The sequence below is a fragment of the Canis lupus genome, chromosome 12 (genome assembly GCF_003254725.2).
Source record: "Canis lupus dingo isolate Sandy chromosome 12, ASM325472v2, whole genome shotgun sequence".
NCBI classification, from domain to species: Eukaryota; Metazoa; Chordata; class Mammalia; order Carnivora; family Canidae; genus Canis; species Canis lupus.
In genome coordinates this window covers 16,039,581-16,057,953 of record NC_064254.1, presented here as the reverse complement: position 1 = coordinate 16,057,953, position 18,373 = coordinate 16,039,581, and the positions used below count along the sequence as shown (strand labels likewise).

At 37.2% G+C, this 18,373-nt stretch overlaps 1 protein-coding gene across 1 annotated transcript; it reads left to right on the top strand.

The window, feature by feature from the left end:
- The first annotated feature begins 5,578 nt into the window (after positions 1-5,578).
- Positions 5,579-13,564, top strand: LOC118350503 (patched domain-containing protein 4). The gene is made up of 2 exons (XM_035698143.2): positions 5,579-5,591; positions 8,181-13,564. The coding sequence occupies exons 1-2, from the start codon at positions 5,579-5,581 to the stop codon at positions 9,812-9,814; spliced, it is 1,647 nt and encodes a 548-aa protein (XP_035554036.1). The 3' UTR covers positions 9,815-13,564.
- The last annotated feature ends 4,809 nt before the right edge of the window (positions 13,565-18,373 follow it).

Sequence of the window (18,373 nt, the reverse complement as noted above, 5' to 3'; positions counted from 1 at the left end):
GCAGCTCCTGGCAACACCCAAGACCAACTTGACAGCACTCAGATGTCAGGGCTGCTTTTCTCTTTCTAAAAATAATGTATATTCACTTCATAGAACCTGAACGATATTGAAAGCACTGAGAAAAAAAAACAAAAAAACTTTGCTCACAGCCTTTTTTCCCTGAATGGGAACACCAGAGAAAGGGAAAGGACAGGAAAGCAGGCCATCGTACGTGTGCTGGTTCTGCAGGGCTGCTTCAGCTTTTGGCAGCACTGAGGCCCTGCAATAAGGAAAACTGAAAAGAGAGCACCGGGGATCCCTCTCAAAAGCCAACTCAGCTGTGGCGGTAAAGACAGTGGTAACCAAGCTGCATTCAGAAGTGGCACTCCAACTCAAATGATTGGGAATGTTCTCCATGCAAGCATCCTGCAGTTGCCAGCGCTGAACTTTTCTTTCCATTCAAAATAGCACTACTGTATGCTCAGTACATATGTAAATTTATCTAAAACTCATAATAATCCTATAAGGTAGTCATCTCATTGCATTGTCATCTCATTACATAAAAGAGGAAACTGAGAAATGGAATGTTTAAAAAAATAACCTACTCAAGGTCACTGAACTAGGAAGAAAGAGACCTGCAATTTAAACTCAAGCAATATGGCGGTGACTGGGTGGCTCAATTGGCTCAGCATCGGACTCTTAATTTCAGCTCAGGTCATGACCTCAGGGTCCTGGAATTGAGCCTCATCATGCTCCACACTCAGCTGCTCAGTAGGGAAGCTGCTTCAGGATTCTCTCTCCCTCTCTCTCTCTCTCTCTGCCCCTCAACCCACCCACCACACTCATTCTCACTCTCTCTCTTTCTCAAATAAATAAATCTTTAAAAAAATAAAAAAACAAACTCAAGCCGTCTGGCTTTGGCTACTTTTGTGCTACTAACCACAATACCAAATCATGTTACTTACCTAATTTTGCCCACTTGGAGTATTAAAACCTTAGCAGCAATAGTCACCAGGTTTTAAAACAATATACGTGTGTGTATGAGGAAACACACATACACATGCATACTAGATTTTTTCAATTTAACTTAATGCAGAAATACAACATAAATTAGCAAAAATGATGGAATGCAACTCAGGAGTGAGACTACCCTTTTCTATGCATTAAGATATGTATAAAATACACAACATCATTGAAAACCGTACAATGTGAAGGTTACTAGATCCCATTTTTTTCTTCTTAGGGACACAATGAAATCCTCTAACCTCCTGCTAAATGCTGAGAGATGAGTGTCTGTTCAGATTCATTTTGAATTCCTCTTTTCGTTGCAATATGCCACCTCTTTACGCTCTGATTGAGCCTGCTTCATTCTGTACTGGGATGGGGACATTTCAAGAGAAGTGGCTTCCTGCTTGATATGAAGCTAGACCTTCCCTCCCCTCATTACACAATATCATCACAGTTTCTGGTAAAACAATCCAATATGCCCCCTGGCAACAGTGGCTTAGATATTCCTATCAAATAACTTCCTACCCTATGTTTTTGGGGCTCTATAGGTATCAAAAGGCAAAATCCTTGGCCATCTTTATGAACAGAGCTTGATAATCATCTATTTATTCTGATTTAAATTAATCAGTCTACAAATACACATTGATCATCACATCTAGGTTAGACACACTGGGTTTAGAAAATGTCTAAAAAATCTCTCTCTTAGGTAGAAGGTATCTTATAGATTCATTTCTATCCTGCCAAATAACAATTTAGAACAAGCTTTATAATCTCATATTCCATTCTTCACAGACATCTATAATGCTGAACCAGCCAAATTGATTAATTACATGCTAATTTTGCAATTGAACGTCATTGATATCTATCACCACCTCTGCCATAGAATCACGGAGTAACACTCAGCAAATGTCCTTTTCAGTAAAATGAGGCAAATTATATTTCACAGATGCTTATGCTGGATATAGAGCTGTGAGTAATAATCTTTGGAAGAACACTTAAAAATACCTTTAAGACTAGACACAGATCATGGCCAATTCAAATTCACAAACATTTGTTGAACACCAATCAGTGTCAAATAATTGAAATACAAAAATAGAAATGACAGTGCCTAACATAGATAGTGAGGAACTTACAGACTTACATGAAAAACAGGCATACCAGTAGATAATTTTAGTTGGGTGTAGTAGTAAGCGCTACCATATGTGTTGGAACACAGAAAGGCTTCTAAGCATCTGAGTTAGGGATGAAGAGGGCAAGCAGAAGGCATTAGAGATGAGATCATGCTCGTGGTATCTTTAAAATAGAAGTAGGAACAGCTAACTAAGCAGAAGGAACAATGGATAAGGATCCTGTGTAACACTGAACAAGTGAATGGTAACTCAAAATGATTCAGTACCCAGATTTCGTTTTGCTGCTGCTGTTAGCTGGATTACTGGTTCAGTTGACTGGATTTTTTTTTTATTCACTATTTATTCATTTGATTGGTATGGGGAAGTCATATAGCCTTAGAGCCCAATAGAAAATTAAAATACTCATTTCCACCTGAACTCAGGGGTGATTTCCACAAACCCAATTACTGAAGGCATAGCTAACCAAAGCAGGAATAAATGCTCAGAGAAAGTAAAAAAAATTTCTCTGGAGCAGGTCATAAGAAGGAATATTATTTTTACCTTTATTTCTGATGTCACTGAAAAAGGAGATGTCAAACTCTCATGACCTTCTGAAGGCTTGACATATTCAAGTATAAAGGGAGGCCCACTAGTACATCATCTCAAGGCAAATGAAGAGAATTCTAATTCAGCTGATTAGAAAGAATTAGAAACTCACAGATGGTGCTTATTAGAGCAATATATCAAGAAAAACCCAGTAGGGAGCACTAATTGAATCAGTTACAATTAGTTCTGATTGGATTTAACCCTTGTTAAAAGTATTTTCTTTGGAATTCTGGGTTTGGAAGAGATTGGATTTGGGATTAAAATGGCAACTGTAGAATTTATATTCAATTTACAAATGAATAACATCCCTTTGAAGGAAGTCACTTTGGGCCAAACCATGTCACCCGAGTTTTCCTACAGCACCGTAGGTGCAACCACAGCGTGAAGTTCACACTGAAATGCTGGAGTTTAAAGAAATGTTGTTAAATGTGGGAAGGAATCTGTTCTCAGAAATCTATCTTACTTTAGAAGTCCTCTTTAGTTGTAAAGTGTCTACTTCAGGTTCAAATGGAATTATAACCAGTTCTGAATATTGTTCAACTCATTTAGGACTGAAATCAGTTTTATTTGGTAACAAAAATACATGTTTTTAGGGGCACCTGGGTGGCTCAGTGGTTGAGCATCTGCCTTCAGCTCAGGTCATGATCCCAGGGTCCTGGGATCAAGGCCTGCATCAGGCTCCCTGCAAGGAGCTTGCTTCTCCCTCTGCCTATGTATCTGCTTCTCTCTGTGTCTCTCATGAATAAATAAATGGAATTTTTTTTAAATACATGTTTTTACATTTTAACCATTTAAGATTTTTCCCTCTGGCTGACCTGCAATGCCATGACCAAAAGAAGGATCCACATAATCCTCATTTTTTTTCCATACTCATCCATTGTAAATAGCAAAACTTGTTAAATTATTGTTAAATAGAGTAGATTAGCCAGATGTTACATAAGTTTTGCTTGTTATTGCAAAATGCTTCCATTTTCTTCTATTTGGAAAGAGGCCTCCCAACAACATCCCTAAAGACTTTTGGAATATTCAGTACACACACATACACACAAATCTTTTATTCTGATTCATTTCCCTCCTTGAATTTTTCTCCCAGTTCCAGCTCTGTCCAAAGCATTTTACTCCTAAAAGTGCTCTCTCTGTTCCTTCCTGAAACTTTGCCGAGAGGAAGATTAGTTATCTAATAATGTCCCAGTTGAGCCACTTATTACGGTATTCTAATATGATTGCTCATATACATGTCTCTCACCAGTCAGCAACTTGAATGGAATTGTTCGTAATACAAACTTAGGCCTTAGGTAAGACTTAAGGATTTTGGTAGAATGGGACAGAAGCAAAGAACTGTCAGGACTAAGGTACCAAGAAGAAATATAATAGAATCAGTTCAGGTCCTTGTTTGGTGAGGCAAGTCACATTCACATGTGTTCTATCATCATTATCTGAGATTGATCGCAGGTATCTTGTCTGAATTGGAATAGGACCCTCAGTGACAATGGAAAAATAGTGCATATGCCCTTTTAAAAAGCTATGATAGAGAGTTAAGGCTTCTTTCAAGTAAGCTGATATTCAAAAAATGGTATCAGCCTCAGAACGGAAACCAAAGTACAAAGCAAGAAACCAAGAGAGCAAATACTTCAGAGGTTTAAAAATAGGCTCTCTATGGTTGACAGGAGCCAAATGAACAGCAGCAAGAGTAATCCCAAATTCTAATTTCTTCTTACAGGATCCCTGTTCCATGAAATAACTAAGTAGTTACCAGTCTGGATGGATGGATGGTTGAGTAAGTTTAATACATACATACAAAACTGGAAAAAATACACAAAATTGTTAACAGCAATTATCTGTGTTATAGGACTATGAAACAATTTTTTCACCATTATTTTTTCCATCTTTCACAAATTTTTTATGGAAATATGTCATGTTTTTATAATCAGAAAAAGGTGATTAAAGCGTGTGTGTGTGTGTGTGTGTGTGTGTGTGTATACTATCTTTTTCTTTTGACTATACCAGTAATTCTCAATCAGGGGTAATTTGTCCCCCAGTCAGCATTTGGCAATGTCTGGAGATGTATTTGGTGGTCACAACTGTGGGGTGTGCTACTGGCATCTAGTTAGAAGATAGGAATGTTTCTGACCACCCTATGGGACTGCTTCTAAAATTCATATGTATTAGAAGCTATGCTCTCTGTCTCAGAATTACCCAAGTAAAAAATGACGTTCTGTTCTGACAGATATTGGAAAATATTGTGTTTCTTATTTACCTTTATGTTTTATATGTTGACTAGTAGAGGTCTTTGTGTATAACAAATATATATTGGGTTGAATTGAATTAAAAGTGTATAGCTCTTCTGGACACAACTAATGTAGATATAAAGATGCATAATAAATTTCAGAAAAAGCAATTAAACAATACATTTCTTTGACCCATCTAGAATCAAAACTTGATTGAATTCAACAAGAGATTAGTGGACATCTTCTGGGCATCTATCACTTAAGTTCCAGGTGTTCTGCAGAGTATAAAAGTAACATCAAATGTACTCTCTGACCTTGAAGACCTCGCAATCTAATCAAAGAAAAAAAACATATCCTAAGAACACCATTTTGTTCCAGAGCAAAACAGTGCATGGTTGTGTGCCAAAATGAGTAACTAATTAGTGCGGTAAGACTTTAAGGAGGAGAAAAAATCATTATGTCTGGAATTGTCAGAGATGGCTTCCCAGCAAATTAGAGAATTGAGCTGATACTTAGCAGACCGATGGACAGAATTTCCATATGACCAGCAATGAGGAGAAGGTCTTGTAAGGCAGAGAAAATAGCATGAATAAAACTAAGAAGATAGGATTGATCATGGACGGGTTCACAGGGAGAGCAAAGGCTACCATGGCTGAAGCAGGTAATAGATCTGAACTGCTAGGAAATGGCCAGATTACAGTGAGAATCAAATGAGTATCAGTAGGAATGGCCTGTAAAATATCTAAACCTGTGAATGGGATAAAATATGCCCTCTGCAAAGTTTGGAAATTTTGTTTTCAGTCTTTATCACACTTAGAGTGGTTACTTAACCTAAAACGATTTAGCATCATCTTCCCACACGTACAGACCTTTGTACTATATAAAGCAACAATCTGACCTACATAGTGTACCTAATATTCCATAAAAGTGACCATTAGCAAAGGAAGACAAATTTAGCTGCAGCCCCATGTAGCCTTTTCCCTCCTTATGACTACGAAGATAGCAAGAGTCCTCATTTCAGAAGAGAAGAGCTCTAATTAAGGAATTATTTTAATTACTTCAGCTAATATCCTAATATTACATATTTATCAAGGGAATGAAATAACAAGTATTCTTTTTGGTCAAGGAATCTTGCAGAAGACAGAAATAAAGAATTAATGACAAGAATCAGTAGACTTAAAAAAATCATTAGACTTAACTTACATATATGTTGGGCGAGTAATTAAATCCCAAAAATCTGCAAAAAAAAAATAAAAACAAACAAAAACTTATCTTATACCTAAATGTAATTTGCCTAACCTTTCTACTTGCTAGGATAAACTTATCTTTTCTGACTGAGAACTCAAGAGAGAACTTTGGAGGATAATAGGCTTTATAATTAGGATAAGAAGAACTCCAATGCAATAACAATTAATGATTAATAAAAATTCGCAATATAGGTGTACCCATGTATCTTTAAAATCAAATATTCGTATTAGGCATATTTAAACCCATAAATACTATAGTCTAACTATAAAGCGAGAATTCTTAGATGCTCATAAAACACGTTTCAGAATTGTTAACTTACCCAAAAAACTTTGTTGGTTAGGAATAGATGCAGCTGCATGTAATAACTGTACTTCCAGTGGCTTAGACAAATGGAGATTTGACTCTCTCTAAAGAGACTTAGAGAAGATGGTAGACTATGGCTCTTATTGGTGGCTCCATGATGCCATTTAGGGCAAAGCTCCTTCTGGTTTTCTAATAACCATCTTAAGGTGACCATCAGTTACATTACCCAGAAATATGTCACATAAGCCACCTCTGGTTGAAAGGTAAGCTGAGAAATAATTTTTAACTGTGCCATCGCAGTCCCAAATAAAAGTAACAAAGAATGGGAAAAATTATGTAGGCTTATTAGCAACCCTATCAACAACACAAGATCAGTAGTTATAGTAAGATTTCATCCATCATGTTTGTTAAAGCATTACTAAGTGAAATGCTACAACATTCAGGTGCCGCACAAAGTCCATTTTCCGAGTTTTCTTGAACTAGGTCATTTTATGCCTTCAAGCCACATTTTTGTCTAATGGATTTCTTGGAGAAGAGCCCAAACACAGCTTGTATCCATTCATAGAAAAGGTTGTGTGTAGTATCGTTTTGCCGACAAGGGCAAGAGTGATCTTTGAAATTTTCACTCACTCAGAAAGTTAGCAATTGATATATTGTGGCTGGTAATTGACAGAACTAATTCAGGGAAGTAAAAACAAGGGAATTGAAGGTATGGTATGATATCTTTACTTTCCCAGTGGCTTTCAACTTTTGCTGATAAGGAAGCAAGTGGTACTATCTTAAGAGTGTTAAGTTCCTGGAGGGAGGGGAGCATGGTGGGAGGCGGGGGAACAGTTCAGTATCTAACTAACTGTATTTGGTACATAGCAAGTGCTCAAGTAATATTTGTTGAATGAAGCTTTTTCTTCTTTACCCTTATTAAAGAGTGCACAGAAGTTGATCAAAAAGAAGCATTCCCCATCCACTTTAATGAAGCAACCGTTAGTCAGCATCCATACTGCGTGAATAAAAGCTCTGTGAGGAGCCCAAAGGAAATGCTTGCTGTGATCTGTCACCCTGAAGGTTTTGCCCTGTCTTTTATGTGACCTAGCAGGTTTTTTTTTCAATTCACATCTAATGTTAATTAATCAAATCTATAGGAATTGGTTTCTAAGCCATTTGGCCACCAAGCAGATTATGAACATCGTAAAATCAATGTAAAGTGATTTTTAAGTGTTTAAAATCATCTTATGATTTCCTAAAACAGTATGTAAGTCAGCTTCAAGTGGAGGTTAGGGATTATCAGTCAATGCATCAGTTGATCAAGCATTCAATTGGTGTCGAGGGGCATTTGGAGATGCATGAATGACACTCCCTGCCATTCGCGATTCGTGACTCATTTAGGGAGACAACATGTGGGCAGGGTGAGAAAATAACATAATAATGTTAATTGCATTTATGACTTGTTGAATCAATAAGACAGATAACACATGTTTTGTTTTACCCAGAATACCAATGAATTTGGACTTTGCCGAAGTGGGCACAGGAACTAAATATATCCCGTTGTGTAACTCAAATTTTGAGACCCTGGTAGGAGGATCATAGCATTTTGCAGACTGGAGTTTAAAGCACTGCTTAGCATAGATAATCTATAAAGAATTCACTTGAACCATAGGAGGAAATAAAAACAATTATTCTTTTTCTTTTTTTAAAAAACTAGGTCATGGAACTAAAGGAGTATTTGAGCTTCTGTCTGGATGGCGGAGAACAAGAGAGAATTTGCCCTTCAAAGACAGGGTGGCAGATGCCTATTCTGATGTGATGGTCACCTATACCATGACCAGCTCCCTGTACTTCATTACCTTTGGCATGGGTGCCAGCCCATTCACAAACATAGAGGCTGTGAAGGTCTTCTGTCAGAACATGTGTGTCTCCATTCTGTTGAACTACTTCTACATTTTCTCATTCTTTGGCTCCTGTCTGGTCTTTGCTGGCCAACTCGAGCAAAACCGCTACCATAGCATCTTTTGCTGTAAGATCCCCTCTGCAGAATACCTGGACCGCAAACCAGTGTGGTTCCAGACAGTGATGAGTGATGGGCATCAACAGACATCCCATCATGAGACGAACCCCTACCAGCACCATTTCATTCAGCACTTCCTCCGCGAACATTACAATGAATGGATTACCAATATCTACGTGAAGCCATTTGTTGTCATCCTCTATCTCATATATGCCTCCTTCTCCTTCATGGGGTGCTTGCAGATCAGTGACAGAGCCAACATCATCAATCTACTAGCCAGTGATTCCCCGAGCGTTTCCTATGCCATGGTTCAGCAGAAATATTTCAGCAACTACAGCCCAGTGATAGGATTCTACATCTACGAGCCCCTGGAGTACTGGAACAGCAGCGTCCAGGAGGATCTGCGGAGACTCTGTAGTGGGTTCACTGCAGTGTCATGGGTGGAGCAGTATTACCAGTTCCTGAAAGTTAGCAACATCAGTGCCAATAACAAGAGTGACTTTATCAGTGTCCTACAAAGTTCATTTTTAAAAAAGCCAGAATTCCAGCATTTTCGAAACGATATCATCTTCTCCAAGGCAGGGGATGAAAACAACATTATTGCTTCTCGCTTGTATCTGGTGGCCAGGACTAGCAGAGACAAGCAGAAGGAAGTCATAGAAGTGTTGGAAAAATTGAGGCCCCTGTCCCTATCAAAGAGCATCCGATTCATCGTGTTCAACCCCTCCTTTGTGTTCATGGATCACTATGGCCTGTCTGTCACAGTGCCTGTTCTGATTGCAGGCTTTGGTGTTCTCCTGGTGTTAATCCTGACTTTTTTCCTAGTGATCCACCCTCTGGGAAACTTCTGGCTAATTCTTAGCGTCACCTCAATTGAGCTGGGCGTTCTGGGCTTAATGACATTATGGAACGTCGACATGGATTGCATTTCTATCTTGTGCCTTATCTACACTTTAAATTTTGCCATTGACCACTGTGCACCACTGCTTTACACATTTGTATTAGCAACTGAGCACACCCGAACACAATGTATAAAAAGCTCCCTACAAGAGCATGGGACAGCCATTTTGCAAAATGTTACTTCTTTTCTTATTGGGTTGGTCCCCCTCCTATTTGTGCCTTCGAACCTGACCTTCACACTGTTCAAATGCTTGCTGCTCACTGGGGGTTGCACACTTCTGCACTGTTTTGTTATCTTACCTGTGTTCCTAACCTTTTTCCCCCCTTCCAAAAAGCACCACAAGAAAAAGAAACGCGCCAAACGAAAGGAGAGAGAGGAAATTGAATGCATAGAAATTCAAGAGAACCCTGATCATGTCACTACAGTCTGAAGGGTGTAGACAAATGGATTCTTTTTCTTTTCCAGTATTGCACAATGATGCAGGGAGAGTAGAGCTCAGACCTCAGATGCTTGGGCTGGCCAGGGGTAACAAGGAAAGTCAGATCAAGAGTGAATTGTTCATGACACATCAAGGTGTCCACTTCTTGGGGGGAAGACAGAATCAAGGAGGAGGGAAATGTTCTTTGCAACCTTGTTCTCCACTAAAGATAAGTTTGTGGATGTGATCTTGGAGCTCTTCCAAGGAATGGACAAACCAATGGGGTGTTAGAAGGCCAAAAGCTCTAATTGCTTTCAAAAATAGAATGCTTAAAAAAAATGGAGAGGAGAGGAAAGGAGGCCTCTAAATAGGGAAGATGATAGGAAATGTCAAAATTGCCATGGCACTTCTCTTATTTGTGTTTTGAACAGGTTGGTCAAAGGAAACCTATGCACTTGGGAAGTACATATTTAATCCTGTCTAAACCAAAGGACTTCCCAATCCATTTTACATGTACATATATATGTATATATGCCATATATACATATACCTAGACTTGTCTTTAGTGCACATTGATGTTTGTGTGGAAGAAAGTGTCCATTTGCAGATGGGCTGGCCTTTCTCTAAAAAGTCAAATCAGCCTTAGCCAAATATAGACGAATTAATGGCAATTCAAAGTCAACTCATGTTTCAACAGCAAGGGTTTTAGTCAACTGTGTGAAAAAAGAAGAAAAACAGAGATGTGAGCCTATTCAATTCTACATATGATGTCAGACTTTGAGATTCCAGCTTTGGATGACTTTAGTAAAAAAACACAAAAGGCATTTAAATCAATCACTGCATGGACAAGTGTTAAAATTTCATGTTGGAGCTAAATAGTTGATAAGGCTTTTCATCGGCATTGAATGATTCTCTATATTTGGGAAGGCTGATTTGACTGCCTTCAGAGAGCTTACCCACTGAAAATGAGCATTTTATACATATTGTCCATACATGTGTGTAATCGTGCATGTGTGTACGTGTGTGTGTGTGAAAGACAGCTGGGAAATACCATAGTTATAGTGCTCTCATTTTAGATGATGAAAATATACTGCCATGGAATACAGATAATTAATGTAGGAGAAAGGAGATCTAACTAGGAGGCGTCATAGAATGAAACAGAATAAATGTATCATCACCAGTCATCATGCACCACCAACTGGTTCTTAGCATAAGGAAAATATCCTAATCCTATAAAGTCTAGTGTGCTCCTTGCATTAATATTTGGCACATTGATCAGGCCATGATCACTACAGTAGTGGTTACTATAACTACTGCAATATTGTTTTGTAGCTTCTTGCAATATCATTGTTCTTGTGACCTGGAAAGTGTTCCTCGGTTGGCCATCACGTAGGGTGTTCGTAGCTCTCCAAGGTGGCATATTAACTGTAACTGCTGCTGAATTCTCTCCTAAAAAGTACCGAAGTAAATGTTTTCATTGAGTTAACATGTCAAACTGCTCCCCAGCAGATAGATTTAGTCTGTTGGGTGCTTACATGGATTAATATTAATGCTGTGCTTCCTGTCACAGAAAATTACTAGAAAATGCCTTTTCCCATGCCAAGCAGTAAAATAAGTTAATTTTCAGGTAGGACTGAACAAATGTCCAGTGACTATAAAATCTTTTAGTAACCTCTCTTACCTGGAAGAGAGCTACTGTTTCCCATCAACTTTGGTTGTATATTTTAATTGAATCTAAAATATTAAAATCTGAGGAATGGGGGAAGAAAAGGAAAAACCTCCTGGACTCAGTTAGGTTCAGAAAAGAGATACAGACCATTTAATTCTGGTTACAGTCTTTGGAAATGAAGTCAATAGATTAATGAAGTAACAAAATGACAAAACAAATGTACTTTCTGAATAAGGAGTTTATCAGGATATTAAGGGAAAGAACTGCCCCTAAAATGAAAACCATTTAACCAAATTTTATTTTAGTAAATGAAGTTTGCTTTGTCCTACCTTGAGGTTACTGAGTTTCTATTAGAATGATTCATGTCTTCTCAATTGCATTCATGTGGGCAGAGTATCAATAGATCGAGTATGGAAAACAATTGCGATAAGCATAGCTATTGTTCTCACATCATTTGTTAAGTTCATGTCACAGATATCCCTAGCCTTTTGCCTCCTGAATGGCTCTGCTAGAATGAAATGGTATTTGACACTAGTAGACCTGCAGACCATGATCTCATATCTGAAGTAGAAATTTCTGGAGAGTTGGGTTTTGGGAAGAGGGAGGAGGATTCTTCTTTCATAGTTTACTCACCACTTGTGAAGATTTGCCTTTCATCCCTTTCAAAAGATGGCCATAATCAGCTGAGACATTTTATTAACTATTACTCCATTTCTTCCTGAGGTATGCCATTCTCCATTCATTTACCAAGCTATAAAAAGCTTGCCTATTAGGGTCATTTATTTCTTGATTAATTTAGACGATGCCACACTCAAGGAAGATTGGCAGGCTGATTTATAAAGAAAGAATCAAGCATGCCAGTTGCCAAATGCATATGAGGATGGTGGCATAGTTTGCCAAACCACCAGGGCAGTTCCAAAATCATATCTCCATCTAGACAGCCTCTGGATGAGGGAAAACAGTTCTTTTTTTGCTTATGACTTCAAGGATCAAAGTGAGTATGGTAAATGTGAATTTCCCATTGTTCGAGTGACTAGAGGGGTGGAATTTTGGAAGGGACGTTCTTTTCCAGGACACCATGGTACTCTTTAGTGAACTGGAGCAATAATTTATTGAAATGGAATTTCTTGTTCTGGAAGAGTTAATCTATCACCCAAAATGCCCCTGCTCAGTCTCAGGAAATAATTTAAGCCTGTAAGGAATCTAAATGAGCATCATCTGACCTCCCAACCTCACTGTGCAACAGATATTTCCAAAAATTCCAATTACTGAATGCCAAGATACATTTTAACATATGAGATCATGATTTGCAGGTAATGCCCAACCTCTGCCTTTTCTGGTAGCTTATGTGCAACTCTCCCTACTTTTTCAAGTTTACTGCCATAATTTTGTCCATTTGTGAAATATGATGGTGTTCAAATTGAGAACATACCTACTGCTGGAAGATGACCGATCAACTCCTGGAAGAAAAGAACCCATGGGAAGTATCTCATATATGTCGAATATTGTATTTTGCTGAAATGTGTTTTTCTCTTAAAGCGAGAGATTTTAAAAGTTTGTAAAAAAAAAAAAAAACAAAACTACCTTTTCTGAATTTAAACTGCAATGTGGATTTGTTTTCTTCCATCAGAATATAAATTTGAAGTAGAAAATGGCATAAGAACTCCATTCTCCACAATGGTTAATAAGCTCCAAAAAGGTACTCACCTAAATTATGGAAAGATTTGGTTAACCCCCATGCCTAACATTTTTAAATGAAAGGTATGCTTAAGTATAATCTCTTGTATTTTTCCATGGGAAGTGAAACCTCTCTGACAGTTGTGCATGAATATTCTATGAAAGAATTATTCTTCACCAAGGTTGTATCATGTGTTCCTTTCCCATTTGGTCCCTATTTATTTCCACATAATTTGGGTTTTACCTTGTGAGGGTAGAAGAATTCGGACAAATGAAGCTCCTACAATACTAGAATAGCCATTCTTGAATGTTGAATTCGAGAGGGTGAGAGCTTTGTCCATTTTGTAATTACCCATGCACTTTCCCATAATAATCCTCTAATCCTTCCAGGTTCATGGTTAGAGCTAGGGATTAACTATTGCCATTCAGAATTACATGTATTTTTATAAGTTGACTGTAAGTACCATAATTACAGTCACATATTTTTATAACCAAATAGTTATGAATGCCTGGCACTATGCATGCATTGTTACTAATAGTACATAGATTTTTAAAAACACTATTTTCATGATTATTGCAACTTTTATTAAAATTCTCATATCAGCTATTCATAAATGCCTTGTAGGTTTTGTCCCAAAGGCCTAAAGTTCACAGAAAGTTTCATCCCAAGGGGAACAATTTAAAAATTGCCTTTCCTGGGTGTCAATGGTAGCAACCTCTTCTTGAATGTCCTCTGGAAAATCCTAGAGGCTAAATCTGGCTTCCAGGTAAACGACATAGCAGATCCTGTGTTAGTCAGTAATTACTCATACTTTAATGTCTTATGTTTGCTGATCTCATGGTGAACCAGAAAATACAACACCTTGAGACTGGAATTTAGATCTTTTCTCCTGTGAGTTGGAGAACTCAATGATTTTGCTCAAACTCTTTCTAGAGGGATCTCTCTGTTCTTTTGGTGTCTGCCAATGGTATTGATAATCCTTTCAAATGTGAACCCAAAAACTGTCATTTTTTTCCAAAAGAAGCACTTTTATTCCCTTCAAAAACAAAACAAAGAAACAAAAATTATGTCTTTATGTGTGTTACAAAATAATTTTGTGACAAATTTTATGACATTGACTCAAAACCTGTCTATAGCTGAATTGATATGCCCTTGGAATCTCCCCATTTGAATTGAAAATAAGATTCAGCATCATCACTGCAGTACAGGGATTTACAAAAACCCTTTTAAGCAATGATCTGCCAATATATTGTATAGGGGAAATGAGCTAATTTTTTTCTTACTAGACTGTCTTCAAAATCATGATTCTAAATGTATTTATCCAAATGAAAGCTGCAAGATCATAAATGAAAGCAACAAAGACTCTGTGCATCAGGTCTACCATGGGAAGAACTATCTGTAGGTTTAATAGCAGGAAATTTCTTTGATTTCTAAACTAAATGGGAAGGTCAGGCCCACCATCATGTTTTAGTTAGAAGGGGAAGAGGTGGTGCTCTGTGTTTAAAGTTTTGTGTAGTTGGGTCAGGTAACATTTGAAATAAGTTTGAAGGAATCCTGAGAAATGAGCCCACATGCCTAGAAATCAAGGTGTCTATAAGTAGATGTGATAGAATAGGTAGGGAAATTCCATATATTTTAGAATTTAGGATATAGCACAGAGAATTGCATGGTGCCTCAACACTACAGATTATAAAACTGCTAGTAAAATTGATCATATGCAAATATATTTCACTTGAAGATTGCCTTCTCATTTGTCAAATTCATAACCTGATCTTTGCAAGGAAGTGCTCCTGAATTTCCATGCATGAACCAGAGACATAAATTTTTCAGTGGGAAAAAGTGGAGTACTAGGGAGACTCCTTGAAAAGAAGCTTCAAGTAAGCACCCAGATAGGCATTATTCATTCCCAGAGATGGCTGCTGGCATTCTTTGATTTTGTGTATCTTTGAAACATAACAAATAATTTTTTGATGTTTTCTCTGTACTTCATGTGGACCTCTCTGTTACTCCTAGAGAAGTCACTTACTTTTTTTATAAAATGGAAAACTATTTAAAGACAGAAATATATACGGTCAAAAACCATATACTAGAATAGTACAGATGACTAGTCTGTGGATAATTATATCTCTTCTGCACCTTTAAAGATGTTATCAAAATTAAATGAACTTATATCCTAAACTGAGAACTTCTATAAGGTAGATATTTTTAATATAATATTTATTAAAATATTATATAATATTAAAATATTTATTTAAAAAATCATGGCTAATTTTGCACTTCTATAAATTATAGAAAGCCAGTCCCTACTATTTTTCCCAGCTGAAGTTTTCCTTAAGATAGTGTTCAAGGGTCATGCTAATTATGAAGCCTTACAAATCAGAAAGAAACTTTAGAAACAGAGGAGTGAGAGCATCATCCCCAGGGCATAGGATTCCTGTTCCATGTCACATGTTTGTATTTATTCCAACTAGGGTTTTTAGAAGTTACTTGTAGCTGTGCTCTGGTTTCTCACATGGCTAATGTCATAGCCAGATAGCAGAATGGTATGGTTTTCCTGTTTCCATAGTTATTAGAACAACCCCATTACCCACAGGGCTCTGTCAGATAAGAGGAGAAATAAGAACTCTGGGAGTAACTAGGAGAGCCTGCCATGGATAAGATACAGAGCTTATTATGAGTGTGTTGCTTTCCAGTCTTGTATAGATTTATTAACTTGGATTTGGGCAGAGGCAGCCTATGCTATGTTGTGGGGAGCATTTAAATTATCTAATGTAAGATGGTTAGTAGAATCTCTACCTGGAAACTAAAATACCTTCCATCATTCTACTTGGCTAATTCACCAGGTATTTGGTAGCCACAGTGAAAGAGCTAGAAAAAGACCAAACTGTCATATTCTGTCATGCCCAGATGCAATGCACAGCATCTATTTTGAGGTAGAATTGGGAAATTCTGGCATCTTCTCATACAACCACTGAGTAATGATAAATTAGACCCTAACCTCACCAATGCAATGATCCCAAAGTATTAGCAGAGGTTAATCAGCAACTTTATTATACTTTCATGTTAATTATGCATATTTTTCAGCAATAGATTTTCTTGTTCTTAAATAGGAAATCTATCACAGCTTGAAAAGGGCAGAGATCTCTCCAAGCTACCTCATAAGAATATTTAAAGACAAAATGGAATGCAACCTTTGATTAAATGGCAATATATTAAAGCCACAAACCAATATTACTTCTCACATCTCCCTGATGCCCTTTCATTTTCTTTTTTTTTTTTTTTTTTTTTTTTTTTTGTCCTTTCATTTTCTAAGTTTAGACCATCTAAATGTAAAAGGAATACCCCATATGCAGTCCTACTTGTGCATTCTGGTCAATGCAATGTTCATCAATGTGAAATCTCTCAGGGCTGTTGTTTCGTTATCTCTCTACAGACATCCCAGAACATGGAGCTTGGTTCAGAAAAAGAATCCCCTGACATTGACTTTGAGGCAGTGGTCTACCTAGGGAGGTACACAATCAAAAAATCTGTGAGTAACTCAGTAAAAACTCAAGTGCACTTCTTCTCAATGGAGGGAAATCTGAATTTATTTGTTTGTTCATTTACCCTAAGCAAATAGAGACAAAGTTAATAGTATCTGGCATTTTACTTAGGTCTTCTTTTCCACTGGATACCTTCACTATTATTTTTGCCTAAATTAGGATTCTGAAACATAGGTCACTTTTGGAAACGTTAGAATCAGTGAGAAGAAAACTACTCGGAAGAATCTTCGCCCATGTATAGACTAGCTCGAAAAATGAAAGTAGAAGCTGAGCACTTTATTTCCCTTTCTTTCCTAAAAGAAAAAGCCCAATTGCTTTCCTGGCAAAACAGAATGCTAATTTCCATAACAAAGAGGAACGATGAAAAGTGTGATATTATGAGACCCAGTGTCTTATCAATACAAATCTCTCTTTTTTTTTAAGATTTTATCTATTTATTCATGAGAGACGCAAAGAGAGAGACGCATAGGCAGAGGGAGAAGCAGGCTCCATGCAGGGAGCCCAATGTGGACCCGATCTGGGGACTCCAGGATCACAACCTGAGGGGAATGCAGATGCTCAACTGCTGAGCCACCCAAGAGGTCCTCAATACAAATTTCATAGCCCTACGTTGGACTCTGTGCTGAGCAGGGAATCTGCTGGAGGATCGTCTCTCCTTTCTACCCCTCCCCCCACTCACTTGTACATATGCTTGCTCTCTGTCTCAAATGAGTAAATAAATCTTTTAAAAAATAAAAATAAATCTCATAGCAGACAGGCACTTTCCCTATAAGAACAGTCTCTTTTCTAATGTTCTATGACATAGTTTCTTACTACATCTGTTCATGAAAACAGCCTCATTTCTCACTTGTAAAATAGTGCAAATACACTAATACACCACGTAAAGTTCTCTGCTTTGTCATATGGTACCTTGCGCTCTAACACCAAAGCTATGTATTGAAGAATGCTTGAAAAAGAATTTTGAACAAAAACGTCAATATCAAAAAAAATTTATCTAAAAAAGTTATATTTTCATATGTCTTCAAAGGAGGGAACCGCCTGAGTGCCCTTTTAGATCTTACTATGAAACAAATGTTCTTACAGGAGTCCTTCAGAAATTTCCAAATTAGCTGAATTTGGTACATTATCAAAATTTGTCTCTATAAGTGAAGAAAAATTATAAACTAGGCTTTTCTAACTATAATAAAAGTAAAGAAATAAATAATTTCCCATAGATTTGCACAGGTAAAAATACATTTAATAATTAATCTCATAAGCTAGTCAAGGAAAGTTACATTGCAAATAACTCCTTGTAATTTCATTATTCTTTTCATACTTTGGATACATGGAGATATAATAATTTAGTTAAATTCCTCAGGATTGCATTGTTTGATAAATCTATGATCTAAAGCCTAAAGGTAAAAACATTAAGAAAAATAACAATAAAGTTCTTAGCTGCTTACAAAAATGTCATCTCAGTTATACTTACTATAATGCCACTAGGCAAAATTACTTACAGTACTTCTGGCTATGTTGACCTTTTATTTTAACAACAACAAAAAATCTATGTCCATTAGTCATAATGGCGAACAGCTAGCATATTAAAATAGTGATAGGTGACACTGGTGGTTACTCTTTACTTCCTGGGGTCAGTTAACTGCTAGTTCTTCTAGATTGCAATCCCAAATGCTGCAAACTAGGTT